This window comes from Pongo pygmaeus, chromosome 11, assembly GCF_028885625.2.
Source record: "Pongo pygmaeus isolate AG05252 chromosome 11, NHGRI_mPonPyg2-v2.0_pri, whole genome shotgun sequence".
NCBI lineage: Eukaryota > Metazoa > Chordata > Mammalia > Primates > Hominidae > Pongo > Pongo pygmaeus.
Window position 1 is genome coordinate 17,423,008 of NC_072384.2, and position 17,449 is coordinate 17,440,456.

The 17,449-nt window shown below is 39.3% G+C and overlaps 1 protein-coding gene across 7 annotated transcripts in view; it reads left to right on the forward strand.

Moving 5' to 3' along the window:
* IWS1 (interacts with SUPT6H, CTD assembly factor 1) overlaps positions 1-17,231 on the forward strand; it is a 46,595-nt gene extending 29,364 nt beyond the window's left edge. For 4 of the 7 annotated variants that reach the window (XM_054477151.2, XM_063647320.1, XM_054477153.2 and 1 more), the window contains exons 7-14: positions 1,972-2,122; positions 3,153-3,235; positions 4,673-4,802; positions 5,989-6,106; positions 8,147-8,258; positions 8,854-8,910; positions 11,419-11,530; positions 16,867-17,231. In XM_054477151.2, coding sequence (XP_054333126.1) covers positions 1,972-2,122; positions 3,153-3,235; positions 4,673-4,802; positions 5,989-6,106; positions 8,147-8,258; positions 8,854-8,910; positions 11,419-11,530; positions 16,867-16,998 — 895 coding nt within the window. In that variant the 3' untranslated portion in view covers positions 16,999-17,231. Of the gene's footprint in view, positions 1-1,971; positions 2,123-3,152; positions 3,236-4,672; positions 4,803-5,988; positions 6,107-8,146; positions 8,273-8,853; positions 8,911-11,418; positions 11,535-12,047; positions 12,208-16,866 lie in introns of those variants that run through there. The other 3 variants (XM_054477152.2, XM_054477154.2, XM_054477155.2) reach the window with 2 other exon arrangements.
* Positions 17,232-17,449: the final 218 nt, after the last annotated feature.

Consider the following 17,449-nt stretch of genomic DNA (forward strand, 5'->3'; position numbering starts at 1 on the left):
GTTTGTTTTTAAGGAATTTGTTAAAGAGAAGTTTAAAAATCAAGGTAGAGACTATTAAAGTTTCTTTTGTTTTTCATTTTGGTTCCTGATTAAGTTCAGGAGTGGATCTATTCCTGTTTTTCTCCATTTACGGTGTTGTCAGTGAATTACCTGCTGTTGTTACTTGTCTTTCATTTACCCTGTGCTCAGATATCTTACTTTGTGGAGTTGTATTTATATGGCACCAGACTTAATTTATGGCTCACCAAGTAAACTCTTATGAAAAATAACCTAATTTTAAAAATACCTTTTTGAGAGAAAAGCTGATTTTATGGGGCAGGGGAAATGAGTCTAACATCTTAACTATAAAATATTACTTCACCATATTTCACTTACTTTTGTTGAGCTAGTTGGAATCTATGTTCAGAAAAATCTGATATCTTAAAAGATGTCATACAGTAATAGAAAGATTAGTTACTGTTTTCAGTTGTAAAGATGCTTTTAAAAAATAGTTTCATTTTTAATTCCTAGTGTCATGCAGTAATTAAACTAAATGAGTTTGGCAGTACTTTTAGAAATTGAATTGATACGATAGTGGCCGACAATAACAACTCCATCTTTTTTAAGTGTAATGATTCTGATGAAAGCCATAAAGGTTTGAGGCGCTTAGCAAGCCTGTAGATTTCCATGTGTATCTCTCATTATGTTTTGAGAGTTATACTTCTTATCACTGAAAAGCAGCAGCTTATTTTTCATCTTTTCTACTCATGCTATATAAGACAACAACATTCAAATAATTGAACACCTTCCTAGTCCAAGAAAGGGCAGTGCCACTAAAGCTGAATGAGTCCCCTGAATTGGAACTTAAAATGTACTTTCTCAAACTGATAGATGCAAGTGTGAATATAGTGCATGAAAAGTTCCGGGCTATTAGTGATTTATATGTGTATATATAACAGGGTAGTACACAAATTGAACATAAAGTCTAGGATCAACTGTTCTTTTAATAGCAAGTTCTAAGTACAGTCATGCGTCGCTTAACAACAGGGATATATTCTGAAAAATGTGTCATTAGGTGATTTTGTTGTTGTATCAACATCATAGTATTATACAAACCTACATGGTATTGCCTACTACCCACCTAGGCTGTATGGTAAAGCCTGTTGCTCCTAGGGTACAAACCTGTGCAGCATGTTATTGTACTGAATGCTGTAGGCAGTGGTAACACAATGGTATTTGTGTACCTAAACATAGAAAAGTTACAGTTAAAATACAGTATAGTTGGACGTGGTGGCTTATGCCTGTAATCTCAACAATTTGGGAGGCTGAGGCAGGAGGATCACTTGAGTCCAGGAGTTCAAGACAAGCCTGGGTGACATATAGTGAGGCCCTGTCTCTACAAAACATTTAAAAAATTAGCCAGGCATGTGGTATGGGCCTGTAGTCTCAACTATTCAGGAGGCTAAGGTAGAAGGATGAGCCCAGCAGTTTGAGGCTACGGTGAACTATGATTGTGCCACTGCACTCCAGCCTGGGTGACAGAGCAACACCCCAACTCTTTAAAAAAAATATGTGTGTGTGTGTGTGTATGATAAAATATGGTACACCACCTGTTTAGAGTACTTGCCATGAATGAAAGCAGGACTGGAATTTGGTCTGGGTGAGTGATGAGTGAATGTGAAGGCCTGGGACATTACTGTACACTACTATGGGCTTTATAAACACTGTACGCTTAGGCTACACTAAATTTATAAAAATACTTTTTTCTTCAATAAGAAGTTAACCTTAGCTTACTGGACGGCCACCGTCGTATTTGCAGTTCGTCATTGGCCGAAACATCGTTGTGCGGCGCATGACTGTATTTGCACTTTTAAGAGAAGGTAGCGCTTCATTGAGTTAGAATTAAGAAATCTAGTGTTCTTAATTGTGGTGAAAGTAAATGTGTATTTAAAAGGCAACTTGTATTTCACTTGCTTTTGTTTACTGCTTTAGTATGGACTTTCTGTCGGATTTTGAGATGATGTTGCAGCGAAAAAAGAGCATGAGTGGCAAGCGCAGACGGAACCGTGACGGTGGCACCTTTATTAGTGACGCAGACGACGTCGTGAGTGCCATGATCGTCAAGATGAATGAAGCTGCTGAGGTGAGCTGGGTCGCTTCTAGCTTCACCTTTTTTCCTCCCACTGAGTTTATTGGATGCCCTTTTTTTGATGCTTAACCGTTAAACTACAGTTAAGATGCTTTGCTTTTTGTAATAAAGCATTTACTGTTCTAAATTTTAATATTTTAATTTTTTAGTCACACGTTTAGAAAAAGTGAAAAGATGAAGTATTCAGTAAAATGAAACGTTTTAGGTGAATGGCTTTGCTAGTTTCATGGGAAATGGTTTTGTTCTCAGATTTGGCTAGTTCACAAAGTTTAGTTTCTTCATATATAAAAGGTGTTACAAATTCATGTGTCGTTGTCTTGCTCCTTATCAAGACACGGCTTCTTTCATTGCATTTTTAAAATCCACTCAGCTTACAAAAATTGGCCCAGTAGTATGTTTAAAAAACAAGTTCAGATCTTTTGGAGACACTTGTTGAGAGTTCAGCATGGATTCAATGATCTGTGTCTAGGATTTCTTTCAAAACAATTCAAGAATGGAGGGAAAGTAGCTAAAAGAAGACTAGCTATGTGTATTTAGTTGTTGAAATATATGCAACAGGTATATTATTCTATATTTGTAGAATTTGAAATTTTTCATAATTTAAAAACATAGAAAAAACTGCCCAAGTAAATACTGAAACTGTTCTTTGATATAGCATATTCCAATATCATATAACCTCACACCTGGAAAATTGTTCCTAATATAATAAGCCAAAATTTCCCAGTTTTAATTTGTACCTTTAATGAACTCTGAAAATTTGACAATTATGCTAATGTTCTACATTAAAATTGTTTCTCTCAATTTGTAGTTGTTAAAGGCAATTATTCTAATAGTTTTGTGGGTTTGACTGACATGGACAGATACAGAGCTTGGTGCTCTGCAAAAGATCCATTCTTAAGTTATTCTTTCTTGTAGGAAAAATTGTTTCTTTGAAAAACTTATTTTAAGGTTCAGAATTACAGTGAATTCAATATTAATAATAAGTACTGTTTTAAAAAAAAATCTTTATTTTTTTTCTGAATAGGAAGACAGACAGTTGAACAATCAAAAAAAGCCAGCACTGAAAAAATTAACTTTACTGCCTACTGTAGTTATGCACCTTAAGAAGTAAGTATTTTGTTTTCTTTAAAATGTCTTTTTCCTTTTCATGGAATGATAATTCAAATGATATATTGGTGTTCTAGGAATATTAAATAATGATAGACTTCTGTCAGTTCACAGAAAGATAATAAAATTTCCTAAATTATATTTCTTCATAAACTTTTATTAAACCTTGATTCCTGGTGCAAACAGAACAAATAAAAAATTGATACTAATGAAAGAAAAACTTGGAAACTACTAATTTTGTGTTTTTTTGTTTTGTTTTTGTTTTTTGGTAAAGACAGGATCTTGCTATGTTGCCCGGGCTTGTCTTGAACTCCTGGGCTTAAGTAATCCTGCCACCTCATCCTCTCAAAGTGCTGAAATTACAGACATGAGCCACTGTACCTGGCCACTAATTTTGTTCTTTATAGAGAGTTTTTGGTCTGGTAAAATTGCATCTGTTTTCTCCGTGTGAGGGAAAATAGTAAATCTTGGAAGACCCTACCTGAGTGACTCTAATGTGTCACAATTATTGATCCTTCTGAAGTAATGATGCCCTTTTTGAGTAGATCCTTGTTTCTAACTTTTTTCATTGATTTGCTTTTTTTTTTTTTTTTTTTAATTAGAGACGGGATCTCGCTGTGTTGCCCAGGCTGGTCTCGAACTCCTGGGCTCAGCCAGTCTTCCCGTCTCAACACCCCAAAGTCAAAGTACTGGAATGGGATTACAGGTGTGAGCCACCACACCGGGCCCTGATTTGCTCATATTTCTGGGCAACCTTGCTTTCCCTTTGAACTAAGCCACAGCCTACTTTTGATGACTGAGGAAATGTATTGGTGCATCAGTGAGCTGCCATCAGCATGGCCTAGAGCATATGTAACTAGAAAATTTCTCCCTCTATTCTAACAGGGAAAACTATCTGTGGCAGGTTTTATGTATATAATGTTATGTTTTCTATTAACATAACTGATTTCAGTATGTAAAATGGAATTTAAGCATTATTTTATTAAGTTTTTTTTTTTTTTTTTTGTCTTGCCAGTGGAGTGCTAGTCTCATTGGTGTCCTGCAGAGAACAGCAAATCTGGGTTCACCACTATGTAAAATTGTTGAAGAATCACTATTTTGATAGATTGAACATTGTTTTTTTTTTTTAGTTGAAATGATTGGAGTTAATTGTTCTTACTATCTGTACCATTCATATCAGCATTAATTTATCTTGTGTAACTTGAGTTTGTTTTGTTTTCAGCAAATCATCTTTGTCAAGTATATGCATTTCTGGAAAATAAGAACTAAATGTCATACTGCTTTTGAAACCAGAATGGTGTTCAGTAAATATCAAATTTATATGAGTAACTTTTTAAAAGCAGTTTTTAGAAACATCACTAAATATGTAAGAAAAGTCAGAAGATACAGTAGAACCAAGGTTCACAGAATTTTTAGAAATTATTGTTATTACTGCAGGCAGGACCTTAAAGAAACATTCATTGACAGCGGCGTGATGTCTGCCATCAAAGAATGGCTCTCACCTCTACCAGATAGGAGTTTGCCTGCACTCAAGATCCGGGAGGAGCTGCTGAAGATCCTGCAAGAGGTTAGAGGCAGATAATCTGACTGTTCTTTATTAATTATCTAATGTGGTCTGTATGGTCATAACCTGTGTAGTTTACAGTGTTTTTATATGTTATCTCTGCTACAGCCTGCCAGGAGAGGGGTTGGAAAAAAGGAACATATCTAATAAAATGAGCGTGAAAGGGAAAACCTTATAAAAGTTCATGTAACTATCACATTGCAGGGAAAAGATCTTAGAGTAGCTGTGATGTGTCTGAGAAGAGTAGTACAGTAGTGGGCAAGTTCCGGGGAGACATGTGATGCAGAATGAACACCAAATTCAGAGTCGTATGAACTTGCATTTGAATCTTGAGCTGGGCCACCTTACGTAGTTGTGACACCTTGGGTAAACTATTTAACTTCTGAAGGAATTCCCAAGGAACCTCATATGCCACGCACTGTGCCAGGTGCTTTATATATGTATTGATTCATTTTTTCCTCACAGTAAACTGAGAAGGTAGGTGTATTATTTCCATTTTACAGATGAGGGAATTAAGATGCAGAGAAGTTAAAGGACTCGTCAAGGTCACATAGCTAGAAGGTGGCTGTGCTTGGGTTCAGTCTTAGGTCAATTGGATTCTGAGGCCTGTGCTGGCTCCTGTATTAAACTGCTAACCTCTGAGTATGCTTGGTTCATACTTTCTCACATTGTTAGGTTTTACGTCAACTCAGCTATAATACTGAGCTCTCAACCTTTTTTTTTTTTTTTTGAGATGGAGTTTTGCTTCTGGTGCCCAGGCTGGAGTGCAATGGCACCACCTCGGCTCACTTCAACCTCCGCTTCCGAGATTCCAGCAATTCTCCTGCCTCAGCCTCCTGAGTAGCTGGGATTACAGGCGCCCACCACCACACCTGGCTAATTTTTGTATTTTTAGTAGAGATGGGGTTTCACCACATGTTGGCCAGGCTGGTCTTGAACTCTTGACCTCAGGTGATCCACCCGCCGCAGCCTCCCAAAGTGCTGGGATTACAGGCGTAAGCCACCATGCCTGGCCTGAACTCTGAACTTCTGATGTGGACACAAAGTATCTTTGTGTTCTATGTCTGTAGATCCTGAAAATGGAATTTTTTATTTGTTCTGTTGTGAATGCGCCAGGTCTCTAGAATAGATTAGCAAGACCCCCAGCTTCTGAGTGATTAATATGTGTGTATGTGTTTATGTTCCCCAGCTGCCTAGTGTGAGCCAGGAGACCCTGAAGCATAGTGGGATTGGACGAGCAGTGATGTATCTCTATAAACACCCCAAGGAATCAAGGTCCAACAAGGACATGGCAGGGAAATTAATCAGTATGTAAATTTTCCTTTTTGTTTGTTGTGTTTGTCTATAGATAAGAGAGAGATGCGTTTATATAAAAGCTGTATTTTTACCAGTATTTGTTTTAAACGAGCCAGTAAAGTGCAATAGAAATTTTTAAATAACTTCTTACAGGTACCAACATTTTCTCTTAGACTTAAAAAAAAAAAAAAAAACCCTCAATATAATTAAGTATGCTATTCAGTATTAAAAATAGCAAGTAAGAGGCTGGGTGCGGTGGCTTAACGCCTGTAATCCCAACACTTTGGGAGGCGGTAGGTGGGTGGATCACAAGGTCAGGAGATCGAGACCATCCTGGCTAACATGGTGAAACCCATCTCTACTAAAAATACAAAAAATTAGCCGGGCATGGTGGCATGCACCAGTAGTCCCAGCTACTCGGGAGGCTTAGGCAGGAGAATCACTTGAACCTGGGAGGCGGAGGTTGCAGTGAGCCGAGATCATGCCACTGCACTCCAGCCTGGGCAACCGGAGTGAGACTCCGTCTCAAAAAAAAAAAAAAAAAAAAAAAATTGCAAGTGAAAAGTATGCATTTTGTAGTCATGGGTCAAGAGCATGGAGAGAGAGAGAGGGGTTAGATTGCAGGCCATGGAGTTGATATTACCTGGGTTGAGATCATGAATCCACCACCTACCTTACTGCATTTCCTTAGCTAGTGATTTGTGCTCTGTAAAGTTGAGATAATTATGTGTTTTCTTTTGGGTGACTTTAAAGATTAAATGAGAGGTTGTGTCTAAAGCACGGTACCTAGCACATAGTAAGTACTCAAGAAACAGCCACTGTTGTTGTTACTTGCACAATGGTCTCCAAAACCTTTTTGCATGTTCTTATTTAATGATGCCAGAGAAATCCACAGAAGTCTAAACCAAAATTTATGTAATCAAGCGCCATGTTTGTGAAATTCTTCAGTTTTAAGAATGAAACCCGTGTTTGTTTTTGTTATCCTCCTTAACTCTTCCTGTCCTCCATGTTGAAAAGGAATTTTTAGAACTTCAAGGCCAGATTGAAAAAGTAACTACTATGTTCGAATAGAATAATTATTTTTCTTTTGAATTGTTAAGTTTATCAAAAGCTTCTAGAGAAATGTAAATTTCTTCTATAAACCAGAGATATACTACCATCTTTGATCTTGTTAGTAATCTGCAGCTTACTGGCTATTAAGTGATTAACTTTTGGTGCTTTTATGCAGTGGTTTGCAACTTTGTTTTTTTGCCCTAGACTGAGAAAAGCAGAATATCCCCACTGGTATCCATGACTTACTACAGCAGTGATTCTGAATTCAGAAGGGGGGGTCAATGGGGGTGGTTTTAAAAGATATGTGGACCCCCTGAGAATCCGTGCTTCTTTCTTTGTGTGACAGCACCCATGTTCGGTCTATAAAGGTCCTTTCTTGTTTTTATAGTGTATTAAATGTAGCAGTAAGCTACATTACATCTTAGAACAAAGACATCAGTTGGCTCCTGGACTTTGACTGACTGAACAGTGGCATGTACTTTCTTTCATGGTGATTATAGCAGCTATGTTAGACTTAATGAAGTACAAAGTCTCCACCCGCACTATTAAACTGTAATTTTTAAAGGTACAGACCATTTTGTAAGGTAGTCGTAAGGGAGCTTGTTCTGGGTTAGGATAAGAAAGCAGAATTTCAAGACTTTTTATTTCCAGTAGAGTAAACTTAGAAATTAGTCTGCCTTTTAAAATAAGTAAATAAAAATTTTAAATAAATTTCTTTTATGAAATGTCAATCCAGCTAATTGTTGACTATTAAAGTGTATCACATGTTACTTTCTTTAAATCTCTGTGGTCTTTTACATTAAATTTTCTGAATCAGCCAGAGTTAGTATACTGGCATTATGCTTTGTTTATCCTATAAATTACTCTGAAATAATGGGCTCTTCAAGGAAAGAATATTCTAAATGTCTAGAATATCCCCTCACACTGGGGTGCAATTATTTGAAAAAAATGGAAATGCAATTTTATGGACAAAATAATTGATTTTTTTCTTACTACAGATGAGTGGTCTAGGCCTATATTTGGTCTTACCTCAAACTACAAAGGAATGACAAGAGAAGAAAGGGAGCAGAGAGATCTAGAACAGATGCCTCAACGACGAAGAATGAACAGGTATGAGGGAACAGGTATGAGTAAGTGGAATACATGTTATTGTTGCAGTAACTCAGTTTTAAGTAAGATCATTAGGAAGCCTGCAAGATGATAGGATTTCCTTTCCTCTCAGCTTGATATGTCTACATAATTCATAATATCCTTTTAGTTTAAATGTATTAGTGTATAGTGAGGGTCCTGTCCTAACCAGACCTTTCTGGGTCAGTTTGTTGGAACAGGGCCTGTTTCAGGATACTTATTGCTTGTGTTGTTCCAGCCACTTGCAGGAAACAACTTTCTGGGTCCCGTTTCCGAATTCCTAGAAGAAAAAATGTTATAGTTTAATTTGTATCGATAATAGTGGATATACAGTTGCATCCAGGAGGACAGGGTCATTAGTTACAAATGTGGCAATTACGGCCCACCCAAAAGGAAACCTGTTATGCAAATGAATACTAAAATGAGTAGTACTTTTTAAAGATTAGGAATTATTTTCCCTGATCCATCATAAAAGAGCTGTTAATAGTTACAGTCTACGTTTGATTTTTAGTTTGCTCTTTTTCTGAGTTATTAGTTTCTAATATTCCTGGTATCTCCTTGTTTACTTTTTTTTCAGCACTGGTGGTCAGACACCCAGAAGAGACCTGGAAAAGGTGCTGACAGGAGAGGAGAAGTAAGGTTTTAATGTTAATTTTTCTTCTTAGACTATATAGAGAATTTCCGTTTGCTGCTTTAAGAAAAGTAGTAAATGAAATGATGTTATGCTCTCATTTGCGGGAAGTGACTTTCATTTTAACGTTTAGTATCTACAAAGCATTGTATTGGGTACTCTGGGGATGTAAGGAAAATTGAGAAAATAATTCATTCAATAAAGATTTTGTTGCTGTTTGCTAAGTGCTAGCCTCCTTGTTGTGCTCTGAGAATATAAAAACAAATTAAAAATAGTCTATGCTCTCTAAAAGTCTTTACAAGGATGATAGGCAAAGGGAGGTCTTTGGTAAAGCCATGGGGTAAGTGTGCCAGGTCTGTGTTTGGAATGGCAAGTAGACTGAAGGGGTTGGACAGTAGTATGGGGCCTGAGGTGGTAGAAGATAAGGTTGGAAATAATAGACCAGTGAAGGGCTTTGAATCAAGATGAGGAATTTTCACATGCCTTGTGATTCCACAGGAAGTTTTTGAGGCTGGATGTGAAGCCATCTGGTTTGATTTGATTTAGGGTGCTGATGCCAATGGCATCGTGTAGGATGGATTGGAGGGCAGTGGGACTGAGGCAGTGATACAGCTAAACAGAGGTGGTAGTGAGGGAACAGAGGGGTAAGAAGACATTGCAGAGGCAAAGCTGTCATATGTTGGTGACTTACTGGGAGAGAAGATGGCTAGAGTTAAAGACCTCAGCCAAAATTTTAACCTAAGTGCTGAGACAGTGTTTATTACCTTTCACCAAAATGGAGGGAGAAGTAGATTTGAGAGACCAGGCAAGTTCTCTTTTGAGCATATTAAATGTGAGATGGCTAATGAGATAGCCCTATAAATATTATGGGTCTAGAACTTGTAAAGAGATGTTTGGGCTAGAGACCTAGATTTGATGGTTCTTTCCATAGAAAAGATTGTTCAATCAAGAGAGTACAGAGTAAGAAATGAACTAAACAATTTTGAAAGGGGGCATAGCCAGGCAGAGCAGCCAGTGAAGGTGAATGAGCAGCTGTGGTCCTATGTGTTGGAGCAGAGCCTGGAGGGGAATGAGGCTGAGCTGGAGGTGGCAGTGACAAAAGCATGGGCCAGTGGCAGGTGCTGCAGAGGGCTTTGTGCAGGTGTGTTGGTAGTCAGGCAGCATCCGGATTGCAAGAGGAGAATAGGGGATGAGCTAGAGGAAGCAAGTTTGTTTAGGAAGGAAGTTGATGAGACCGTGGCTTCAGAAGGAAAGTAAGAGTTACAGGGAATTATCTTGGCAAGCCAATTAATCTGTTCATATATATATGAAGGTTATAAAAGTTTAAGGTTGGCCGGGCACAGTGGCTCACGCCTGTAATCCCAGCACTCTGGGAGGCTGAGGCGGGCAGATCACGAGGTCAGGAGGTTGAGAACATCCTGGCTAACACGGAGAAACCCCATCTCTACTAAAAATACAAAAAATTGGCTGGACGTGGTGGCGGGCGCCTGTAGTCCCAGCTACTTGGTAGGCTGAGGCAGGAGAATGGCACAAACCCGGGAGGCGGAGCTCGCAGTGAGCTGAGATTGCGCCACTACACTCTAGCCCGGGCGACAGAGTGAGACTCAAGTTTAAGGTTAAAAATGGGGTAAAGTGTACAAGAGAATAGAAGCAATTGAGAATTTTTTACCCTTCTCTCCCCATCCCCAACAGACTCACACAGATCCACTCTTTACTAGTTACCTAAAGGCTGAATGGTTTGAATGCCCAGGCATCCATAGATAGGCTTTACTTTGGAAGGTTAGTAATCTTATTTTAGTCTAGCATGGTTGCCCATGGATTTGCATAGAACTAAATACATACACATAAATGAGTGCAAGTAAAACTGGGGAAGTGTAAATAAGATTAGTGTACTGTATCAACATCAGTATCCTGGTTGTGATACTGTACTGTAGATTCGCAAGTTGTTGCTATTGGGAGAGACATTGGATCTCTATCATTTCTTACAACTTCATTTGAATCTGTAATTATCTTCAAAAGATTTTTACAAAAATAAACATTAAAAATTGCTGTATGGGTTGTATATTGAAAAACTACTTTATAGGCATACTGAGAGTTTTGGGGGGTCATTTGACGACTCAATTCATCACAATTCGTCATCTCACCAGTGAACTCATGAGTGACTCCACTAGACAAGAGAAAAGGGGATTCCAAGTCACGCTGGTGGGACTAGCCTTGGAAGGCAGAGGGGCATGAGTATATCTGAAGCTGAGGAGAGGAGAAAAGGATTCATGCAAATGCAGAGCAAGATGGCTTTGGAAGAGAAGCGAGGAATGCATACTAGAGTGTGTGTGATGACAGGCTAGCTGAGAGGTAGCAGGAGGGTGGATTGGGTGACCTTTGGTGGGGAGCAGAGGAGTTTCGAACATTGCAGCTTAATGGGTGGACGTAGGAACAGGAGTGTGAAATGGCCTGTGTGCCCCACTGTGGCTGGCCACATAAGAAGCATGCTCTTCCTCTTCCCTTTTTCAGGGCTCTTAGACCTGGAGATCCTGGATTCTGTGCCCGTGCAAGGGTCCCAATGCCCTCAAACAAGGACTATGTTGTCAGGCCCAAATGGAATGTGGAAATGGAGTCGTCCAGGGTAAGCAAGTGGAGGATCGGCAAGGTGGATCTTACCTGCAGATTACTATTTGACTCTTTACTTTATGTGTTAATAACCCTTGTAGCTCTTGAGGTTTGTCTGATTCAGAGAGGACTGTTTTCTGGTCGCTTATCTAGCCAAACCTCAAATTGAGCAGTAGAGAAAGGAAAAGTATTAACCAGGATTCAAATTTATTGCTGATGAACTTTTCTTCAGGCTTAATTCAACATTATCAGGTAGGGAAGTTTGTTCTTATTAATCCCTTTACTTCAAGCGAGGCTTGAAATTGAGACCTGGAGTATTCTGATACAGTGAATTTTTTTTTTAATAACCATGAGAAACAGAGCTTATGTGCTTCAGCAGACCTACCTCTCCCTTTCTCTTCAATAGCTTAAGCAATTCCATTGCAAATGATTAGGGTAGACACTTACTCTGTTATCATTTAAATACTGCTCGGTGGATTTTCAGTGTTTCTCAGTAATCTCTTTTTATTCTCCAATCAAACTACTACTTCTAGCCTGGTATTCTTAAAAAGGGCCTAAGCCGATTGGAAAAGCATAAGAGGCGATTTGCAGAACAGAAACGACTCAGCAAAGTGCATCGTGCTGTCAAGTTCAGCATTGAAGGCAACAGGATGCCCCTATAGGCCTGGCCCTACCAGAGTGTATACACGAGAGGTATTCCCAAGGAAGCATGTACTGTGCATGGGCTTGAATTGTCAACAGTCAGAGTGAAAAGTGTGTGTGTGTGTGCTTTCTTAATCAGAAGAGGCCAGGTCTGCTTTTAGTTTCGAAATAATGACCCTAACAGGCACCCTTGGGATATTCAAGCCCTTTTGAATATTTAGAAATTGACATGGAAGTCCCTTCCTTTATCAGTATCCTAGAGAGTAATAGATAATTACTTCCCTAATATGCATTTGGGTCTTCCTGACTGGTACCCGTTTTTATGAAAAAGGTTTTTGTTAGGACCCAGAATTATAGTGAATACATGTTACAGGCATATAAACTAGTTAGTGGTTTCTTGGTGGGAGGTAGCTTGTTTTCCTGCTGTCAGTGGCTCAGCAACATGCATTTGAGGACTCATTGCATGAAGCCTTATACTAAATATTTAGGAGATGAATTTGATTAACACATACTCAAAATGTGGTCAGAAGTGAAAAAGGCTTTGGAACATTCATAAGCCCAACTCACTGATCCGCTGTGCTTTGAGACTAATGGCACCTTTGTTGCGGAGCACACACAGTGTGTGTGTGTTGCCTGCCTTTTGTTCTTTTCCATGACCCCTGCTTTGGCAGCTGTTTCCACTGACTGCACTCTCCTACCTGCCAGTTCATGTTGCTATTAAGTGACTATCAAAACAAAACGTACTTTCTTATTTCTTGAGAATAAATCAAGGGTAGAGAAGGACTAGTTCTGTGCCAAGAATTTCCTCCTCTCTCTCTCCCTCCCTTGTGCCCATATCCGTGTCCCTGACCACCTCTCCATGTCCCCTGCACCTGTTTCTTTTTTGCCCTTCTGTCCTTTTTCTTTTTTTTTTTTTTTTTTGAGACGAGTCTTGCTCTGTCGCCCAGGTTGGAGTGCAGTGGCGCGATCTCTGCTCACTGCAAGCTCCGCCTCCTGGGTTCACACCATTCTCCTGCCTCAGCCTCCCAATTAGCTGGGACTACAGGCTCCTGCCACCATGCTTGGCTAATTTTTTGTATTTTTAGTAGAGACGGGGTTTCATCCTGTTAGCCAGGATGGTCTTGATATCCTGACCTCGTGATCCACCCGCCTCGGCCTCCCAAAGGGAACAGGCATGAGCCATCTCCTTTTTCATTGTTTCTTCTCTTTTTTTAGCCCTCTTTCATATTTTTCTTAACATTTTTATTTTTGAGAATTGGGAACTACAATATGGCAAAGAAAATGCAATAAAAACTCTTAGTGGTCAGTCTGCTTTGAAAACAGGTTGTGTTTCCAGGGCTGTGTCCCTGTGTGCTGATGTTTCTGGTTCTGGTCCCACCTCCCTGTAGGTGGAGCAGGGTTGCATATTCACTCAGGACTTGCTTCCGCATTGTAGACGCTAATGAGCAGTATTAGAAAAGACATGTCCAGGAAGAAAAATGGAAATGGCTTTCCAATGAAACACTTTTTGTCTTAAGTATCATTTTTGTTTTCAAAGTTATGTAAATAAATATAAAAAATAGGGTTGTTTGTTTTTTGTTTTTGTTTTTGAGACAGTGTCTCACTCTGTCGCCCAGGCTGGAGCACAGCGATGCAGTCTCTGCTCACTGCAAGCTCCGCCTCCCGGGTTCACACCATTCTCCCGCCTCAGCCTCCCAAGTAGCTGGGACTAGGGCAGGCACCCGCCACCACACCTGGCTAACTTTGTTTTTGTATTTTTAGTAGAGACAGGGTTTCACTGTGTTAGCCAGGATGGTCTCGATCTCCTGACCTAGTGATCTGCCCGTCTTGGCCTCCCAAAGTGCTGGGATTACAGGTGTGAGCCACCACGCCCGGCCAACAATTTGAGGTTTTAAATGTATTTCCAGATATGCCTTGAACTTAGTTTTTATAATTATAGAAAATGTTTAGATATAAAGAGAAAAATTATTCATGGTCCTAGCATTCAAAAGCAGTTTGATATATTTGTTGTCTTTTTTCCTACTGATAATGTTAATTAAAATTATACTAAATATCAGCCTGGACAACATAGCAAGACTCCATCTCTAGCAAAAAATTAAAAAATTAGCCAGGCATGCTGGCATACATCTGTAGTCTAGCTACTTGGGAGGGTGAGGTGGGAGAATCACTTGAGCCCAGGAGTTTGAGGCCGCAGTGAGCTAGAATCATGCCATTGCACTCCAGCCTAGGCAACAGAGTGAGACCCTATCTCTAGAAGAAAAAAAAATACATATATACACACACACACACACACACACACATAACAGAAAACGACCAAATTATAATTTTGGTTATTTTCCTTCATTAAACCACCTAGTTGATTTATCATTTTTAATGGCTGCATAATGGTCTATCCTGAATATAATTTGCTTTTTTTTAAATTGTGTATTTTCTTTCTTTGTAGAGATGGTTTCACCATCTTGCTCAGGCTGGTCTCAGGCGATCCTCCGGCCTTGACCTCCCAGCGTGCTGGGATTATGGGCAGGCGCCACCACACCCGGCCATGAATATAATGTGTTTATTCATTCCTTTACGATTTCTGGTTTTTTACTCTTAAATAATGTAGTAACCTGTGCTACATTGTATTTTTTATATGTTCATTTACTCCATGGAATACTTCTAAAATAACAGTAAAATGGCAAAAGCAATGCCTATTTTTTCATGAACTTTTAAAAATACAGAAAGCATAAATAAAATTAATGCCATCTGTAATCCCACCACAACTCAGTGTTAACATTTTAGATTATTTCTTTTTTTTTTCATACATATGCATAGACAATTACTGGGTTTTTGTTTGTTTTTGTTTTTTTTCAAGCGACATTGTGATCATATTCTTTTATACCTTGTTGGGTTTGTTTTTTACTTACCATCGTAAAAGATCCATTTGAGTGAGCATTCTTGAGTGGTTTTGCATTGTGTCTTCACACAGTTGTACCATAATTGAAGCTGCTTTTGGTCTTGCTCTAGTAAAGCAGTGTAGCACACACTCTTAATTTTTAAGGAAGTGTAGTGTTCCCTTGATGAATCAGGAGAGAGATCATTGAACTCGGTGTATGAGGTACTATGGTGTGTCTTTTCAAGCTTGGGGTAACTAGGCATCTGCAACTACCAGTCATATATTTTGTAACCAACTGGCCAGTGTGTGCCCTGATTGCTGAGGCTAGACAGATCCATCAGGGCTTAGACAGTTAGTGAGGGTCCTGGGAGTAGGCGAAGGGAAGTCCAGTTAATGTGTGAAGCTGCTGGGAATTGTGTAGTTGGCAGAGATTTGAGCAGGTAAAGCTTCTGATGTGGACCGAGTACAAGTACTAAGATCACGGCACATCCTCTAAAAGGAAGTCAGATATTTGGGACTGTCCAGGAAATCTGGGAGATAGTGTGATGGTGGCATAGCCCTTTCTCATCTGACACTTTTTATGCTTACTCAGAGTACTAATGCCAAGTATTGAGACGATACAGAATAGTATTTGAATTGAGATATTCCTAGAAAGATAGGTCAACATGGCTCTTGGTCAAGAATGACTTAGAGTTCCTTGCCTAGTGCTCGGCTGGCTTCAGGTCATGGTTGAGGCTGGGTCCAGAGGTGGGATGAGATTCCACCAAAGAAGCTCACCAGGCTGGTACTGACCCCGGAGTGTCTCCCAGGCCCTACCTTATTTTAGCATTCTTTTGAATTGAGTTTCAGAGGTGACTCAGTAGTAAATGTATGGAGAGAAGAATTAGAAAAACCCATCTCTTTTTAAGCACTCATCATTCTTAAACATCTGAATTGTTTTACAACAGAGTCAGCAAACCTTTCTAGCATTTCTAAAAGATGGCAGTTTCTTGGAGACCACATCTTTGCAAGGCAGTGTTTTCAAAATATAAAATAGCCGCCAAACCAAACCTTTAAACATAAAGGGCAAGTGGGTGAAGACTTAATATTCTTTTTGTGTCAAGTATACTTAATGTAAATCTAGTTGCTTGTGAAGTAGTAAAATAGTAATAGCTCCTATTATTTTGAGCACTGACTATATGTGCTCAGTCTCTGTGCTTGGATCTGACATCACTATCTCATTTCCTTCTCTCAGCAGTTCTGGAAGGAGTACCTACCCTGGGTATGCTTTGCCCAGGGTCACAGAAGTTACTGAATCAGAGCAGGGATTCACCCCAAGTCTAAAAACTCAAGAGCTCCTGCACTTAGGGGTTCACTTCACTAATCATCTAACCTCATTTATTATGCTTAAGACTTTTTCTCAGCTTGACCTGACTTTGCTTTAGGTCATTCTTTTGTATGCCAGCACTGTTTGAAAGTGTAAGTCAAGCGGCTAGCTCCACATTTGGTCTTCGAAAGGGAAAAAGCATGCAGTTAAAATGTAATGTACGTGATGGAATTGGGAGGATCATAGTCTCAGTTTCCCCCCCTTTCTCCCATCTAGGAGACCTCCATGGACTGCAGCAAAATTAAAAATAAAGCACAGACAACAGAATTATTCTTCACTGAGAGAGTTTAATATGCGTTTCTAACACCATCTGTTCTTGCTTTGTTGTTCTTGAGGTCATCAACACACATTCTGGTTATTCTAGAGCTAGGAGCTCTTCTGGTTGCTAACTCAGTTATAAGAAGATGAAAGACATAACTAGACTTATGTATTTCAGTAGTTTGCTCTTTAATTTTTCCCGTACTCTTAGTTTCAGGCGACCTCCAAGAAGGGTATCAGTCGACTGGATAAACAGATGAGAAAGTTCACAGATATAAGGAAAAAAAGCAGATCTGCACATGCAGTGAAAATCAGCATTGAGGGCAACAAAATGCCATTGTGACCTTGCCTGGAATGTGTCCCCATCTCTACTCTAAGAAATGCGCAATGGACTCTTTGGAGAAAGAAGATATTTTACAACATTTTTAGTGTGTCTATAAATGGTTCAGCGTGTATCAGATGTTGTCATAGGACTCACATTTCTCTCAGTTATATTTAAAACCGTTGTGTACTTTGTACAAAGGAATACTAGTCATACTTCTATAAACTTTACACAATAAAATTTCATTCTGGTTTTGGGGGGCTGTCTCTTCATTTCTTACAGGATGCATTCTTAATAGGGGCAAAGATTGTTTCTCATTGTGTGGGAAAAAATCTTATGATATTACAGGGGTTTGTGACCCTTAGAGGTTCAATCCTCCCTGATTGTGGTATAATGAGGAATTTGTGTGGCCTTTGCCCCTGGTTGCTGACAAGGAATGTCTAAAACCCTTGTGGTTTCCTGAGTGATAGTG